At 45.1% G+C, this 4,767-nt stretch overlaps 2 protein-coding genes across 2 annotated transcripts; both read left to right on the top strand.

The window, feature by feature from the left end:
• Positions 1-1,117: 1,117 nt before the first annotated feature.
• On the top strand, positions 1,118-1,296 carry Pmar_PMAR027553 (hypothetical protein; the record flags this gene model as incomplete). Its single annotated transcript, XM_002766809.1, has 1 exon — positions 1,118-1,296. A coding segment is annotated over one exon (179 nt), but the record flags the coding sequence as incomplete, so codon positions are not given.
• An 807-nt stretch (positions 1,297-2,103) lies between these two features.
• On the top strand, positions 2,104-4,660 carry Pmar_PMAR027552 (DNA replication licensing factor Mcm2, putative; the record flags this gene model as incomplete). The annotated part of the gene is made up of 16 exons (XM_002766808.1): positions 2,104-2,205; positions 2,249-2,352; positions 2,401-2,484; positions 2,529-2,635; positions 2,685-2,828; positions 2,899-3,005; positions 3,082-3,152; positions 3,204-3,283; positions 3,353-3,373; positions 3,417-3,472; positions 3,519-3,615; positions 3,682-3,856; positions 3,900-4,155; positions 4,249-4,351; positions 4,408-4,515; positions 4,574-4,660. Coding segments are annotated over 16 exons (1,702 nt in total), but the record flags the coding sequence as incomplete, so codon positions are not given.
• Positions 4,661-4,767: the final 107 nt, after the last annotated feature.

Here is a 4,767-nt window from a genome sequence, read left to right as displayed (position 1 = left end):
TCATACAGTCAGCTTCCCTGATGGAAGTTTCATCATGAAACAAACACAGACGAATGCCGCGCCTTAACGAGGTAGCCGGACATTGTTGTTACTTATGAGTTGAAAATAAAACGGAATAACCGACGGGTTCGCTCAAACAGAATAATTTTGGCGAATGCCATTAGGATATTCCTCGGTGCTGATGAAGTTTAAATCGGTTCTAAGCCAAATCTATTCAGAATGAATGTACAGGTTACAATTGGGTGTGTCGCATCAGATGAAAGGAGCTTCGGCGCTGTACCCGGAGGCCCTTCAAAGACAGAACAGGGAGAAAGTATCCGAACTTCTGAGCATTCAAATGGTCTTTCCTGTTGCTATTATTGAGTTACTCCTTCAATAGGAACTTGTGTGCATGCGCCGTTCACAAGGGACAGTAATTCGCCTCACGAGTATAACTCCTCCTACTATTGATGGCAATTCTGATGAGCACTGGCCTTCATATTTCTCCTCGGCGTGAGTTCATACAAGCCTTGTTGAGTCGTCTGTATGAGATATTTAGCCGTCGTCAGCTATACCCCTCCCCTCTAAACGTGGGGGATCATTCATAACGGAGATCACCACTGTGGTGAGAAGGAAGCCTTGTGACAAGGAAGCCCGTCGAGCTAGAGGTGTCAGACGAGGTGAGATGAGACGAGGGTGTCTTCGGAGTTGAATATTGCATTCGGATGATGTATACGACGTCACTGAAAGGTGTCCGATCCTGCGTGCGTTCTGACGGTCGAGTGGTGCCGCATTTCTTTCGTACTATCCAACTCGGATGCGTTGTAGACAGGTGATACGATCGAGCACATCATGCAGAATTCCTATCCACTCAGACACAGCCGGAGCAGAACCTGGGGTAAATTAACAGCAACGTGAGACGGCAATCCTGGCACAGGGAGCTCACCATTCTCCTTGCGGTGCATCTGTTAAGCCAGTGCACGACATATGATACTATCCATCGCACTAACTTATGATGGCGTCGAGTTTGCCATGAATTGGCATTCGATCAGGTGCTGCAACCCAGGTGCCGATCGTAAAAGTCCTCCCGACCCGTGAGCCATTCCAGCCAGCTTATATTACTTTGGAGGACGATCAGGTACGTCATTATACCGGAGGAATGCAAAACATTGAATACACAGTCCTTGAAATTACGAGAGCTACCAGAGGACGTTTTACCGGGCGAGAGCCCGAGGAGCATATGTGTATGCTGTACTGGTTACTTAACCGATAAAGTATGTTTAAACAATGATAAGTGGAACTGGAGTCTGTACGAATGTTTTAGGTGTCGGCGGGAGTTAGGTTGTTGGTAATTGGGGCTTACACCACGGAGGAAGGAATAGTAATAGCCGAAATCGTTTCATTCATGTCAGGTCTGACCTCAGTGTAATAATAGTGGTATCATATTTTTCACATGCATTGGGGATCGTAGTTACCGGTTCTCAGAATCATTCAGAACTTCTGAATGAGTCAATTATTATGCTCATTTGATTTCTTTTTTTTTCTATGCCGTGGGACCAACGTTACTTTCCCAAAGATGATGAAGTGGATGATTCTCATAGCGAATCTGTGGATGCATCCCAGGATGGAAGCATACATGACGTGATGGATGAGTGTACATGCCGCGTCATGCATGACGTACACGGGTTCGGAATTTAGTTCGATGCGTCTGATGATGGGCTGTTTCAGGATCATTCTCAGCTTAGTGATGAAGTCATTAAACCAGACGGCGAAAACATCGACAGGAACATACTCATCGGTGACCAGAATAAATCTAGGTGAGTAAACTACGCCGTAGTTACTATCGGGATTTTCCAGCGATTGAGCACTGGTCATGTGTCAGGGACTTTGAGTTAGAGACACAATCGTTTGATGATATCAGAGAATTTCTACACCAACAGTGCTTCTTGGATCAAGTGGGATTAGTATGTTCACGTCTATATATTGTCACGAAATATATAGATTCAATCCATTGCAACGAAAGACGAGTCAAGTTATTCGATAGTTGTGAACTTCAAAGATCAGCTTCTCGAAAGGTAATTGGGGTACACCTTTTCGTCTGCGTCATATCGGGGTGTATATTAGGTATCCCGATGTTGCAGAGTGCCTGATAAATCACCCATTGGAGACGATGGATAAGTTTGACAAAGCTGCCACCGTGCAAGCCAGGAAATGGTTCCCAGAATTGTATGTAATGTTCGATGAAGCACCTTCGAATTATCCATGACAGATTTCGTGATAAGACTATCCGAGTCGAATTCAGAGATCTTACAACGACATTGTTAGTAAGAGATTTGCGTGATTTTCACCTGTACAATTTCATCAGTGTGACCGGTGATGATACGACGTCAAGTATCCACGTGTCCAATTTGATTTCGTCAGGTGTCGTTTCCCATCGATCGGAGATTCAGCGTAATATCAAGATATATAGCATCAGATGTACTGCATGTGATGACGTATTCTCTTGTAAGTTAAATTCGCGTAACGTTGTCTTATATGGTGTTATTCAGGGGAGGGGGAATTATCAGAAGCATCATGTCCTAGGAGATGTAACGAGAGCAGCTACACCGACTATTTCGATATTGACCGTGCTGCGAGTGTGTATGAAGATTGCCAAGTAATAATATATTGATACGTTCTAGCATGAACTCATTGATGTATCACAGACTATCACTCTACAAGAGGATCCAGGTTCCGTACAACCCGGTTATCCACCCAAAAGCGTTGAAGTGAGACTGACGGGCCATCTCGCCAATCGAGTCACAGCGGTTGGGTACGAGTGTTGCATAACGGGGGTATATCGAGTTGATGTCGCGGAGTAGGATATGTCACCCCTGATGGTAACATAACGATAATGCCTCGAGGTTCGAGGATTTGGAGTCCTTCACAGCTTTGGCAATGATGAACGGTTTTATTGAGGCCAATTCTATCACTGTGCGAAGTGGATGGCACGGCATCGACTCCATTTCTCCTGGAGACGAAGAAAAGTGGGTTAAATGTTTCGGTTTGCTAGTTAAACTAGCCTAGTTTGTTAACCAAACTTTGCTTACAGCGTTTTTTTAGGATTCGCGAGTTATCGAGAGACCCACATATACGGGAGCGAATTATCGCTTCACTGGCCCCTTCTATATATGGTATCACTGTGCATGGTGTGATACACTGATTTTCCTATCGCATTGCTGTAGGGGCGGAGCTAGCTAAGGCCGCAATCGCTATGGCATTGTTTGGCGGGACGAAAGAGGATACTTATTGCGGTGATATTCATGTGAGCATACTAGCGCACGATTAGAGCATTTAGTCTCATTATTTGAAGTGATCGACTCATCTTCATTAGGTTCTCATTGTCGGAGATCCGGTGAGTCAGTGATTTGTGAATAAAGCGTGATCTTTCCGAACAGGGTCTTGGGAAGTCTCAACTTCTGAAGTACGTCAATAAGTTTACCGCTCGGTCAACGTACGACATCCATGCGCGTTCACTGAAGTTACCATTTCGAGGATAGATACACAATTAGCGGAAAGACCAATGTCGTTTGTTTGACAGCATGTGTGAAGAGGGATTCAACAACGAATCAATATTTGCTCGAGGCGGGAGCTCTGGTATGTACAGCTAGTATATGCATCACGACCAATAGCCGAAGTGAACGGACTATGCGTTTCGGTTAGGTACTCGCCCACAGGGGGATTTGTCTTATCGATGATCTCGATAAAATGGATGAGAATGATCGAAGTGCGCTTCATGAGGTCATGGAGCAGCAACGCGTTTCAATCTCGGAGGCGACAATAATAACACAACTCCGAGCTGAAACGACTGTCATCGCGGCGGCCAACCCAGTTTTTGGTAGGTGATTCAATGCAGGTACCAACAACGCCTGTTATGTTAGGTCAATACGATCCTGAGCTATCTTTCGCCGAAAACACCACCTTAGGGAAGCCTCTCATTTCTCAATTTGATCTTCTGTGTGTCATGCGTGATGTGTCCGATAGAGAGAGGGACACAAAGCTGGCGAAGTTTGTGCTTAAAAATCACAGGCTTCGGATCTCGAGTGAGGATAACCGAGTTATGAATAACCAACAGGATCAGGCTGATTTTGAACGGATCGACCAAACTCTTCTATGGAAATATATTTCCTATGCGAGGTGAGGCCTGAATTCTGGGGGACGGCTCTATTAGAGCCGTTAGAGCCGCTCTATGGAAGACGAAGTCTAGGCTATGGTGAGACTCGTTTTTAGGGAACATGTTGAACCTGTTTTGGACAAGGATGATAAATATGATAAAATCACCAGGTTTTCCGCCGATATACGGGCGAGCAACCGTTGTGGTGAAGAATGCTGCGTAAGAAGAATAACATTCTTTGTTGAGTCTTAAAACAGTGTAACCTTTAATCCCAGCTCCGGTGTGTGTCTTCGATTACCGAGATGGCTAAAGCGAATGCCAAAATGGAATTACGGGATACTGTGACTGAGGCGGACGTCGATAATTCGATTGCATTGTTCCTGGTAGTCGCGTGCCGCGCATGCTCCATCCAGACTGGATGATGATCGAGTGTGCTCTCAGGAAGCGTTCATCTCTACAGTTCCCATGTCTCGAGGACCGGCATTGAGACGAAAATTTGAGGCATATACTCGAAATGCGAGACAACGAGTGCTTTGAGTGAACGTACATGTTAAGAACACATATACATGTTTCCAATTTGGTGAAGATTATAGTTGGGTTTGTAAATACATATCATTGTTCCCATGCCGTCAAAA

The sequence above is a fragment of the Perkinsus marinus genome (genome assembly GCF_000006405.1).
Source record: "Perkinsus marinus ATCC 50983 genomic scaffold scf_1104296971662, whole genome shotgun sequence".
NCBI lineage: Eukaryota > Perkinsozoa > Perkinsida > Perkinsidae > Perkinsus > Perkinsus marinus.
The sequence above is the reverse complement of the archived record's forward strand: the minus strand, read 5'-3'. Positions and strand labels throughout refer to the sequence as shown.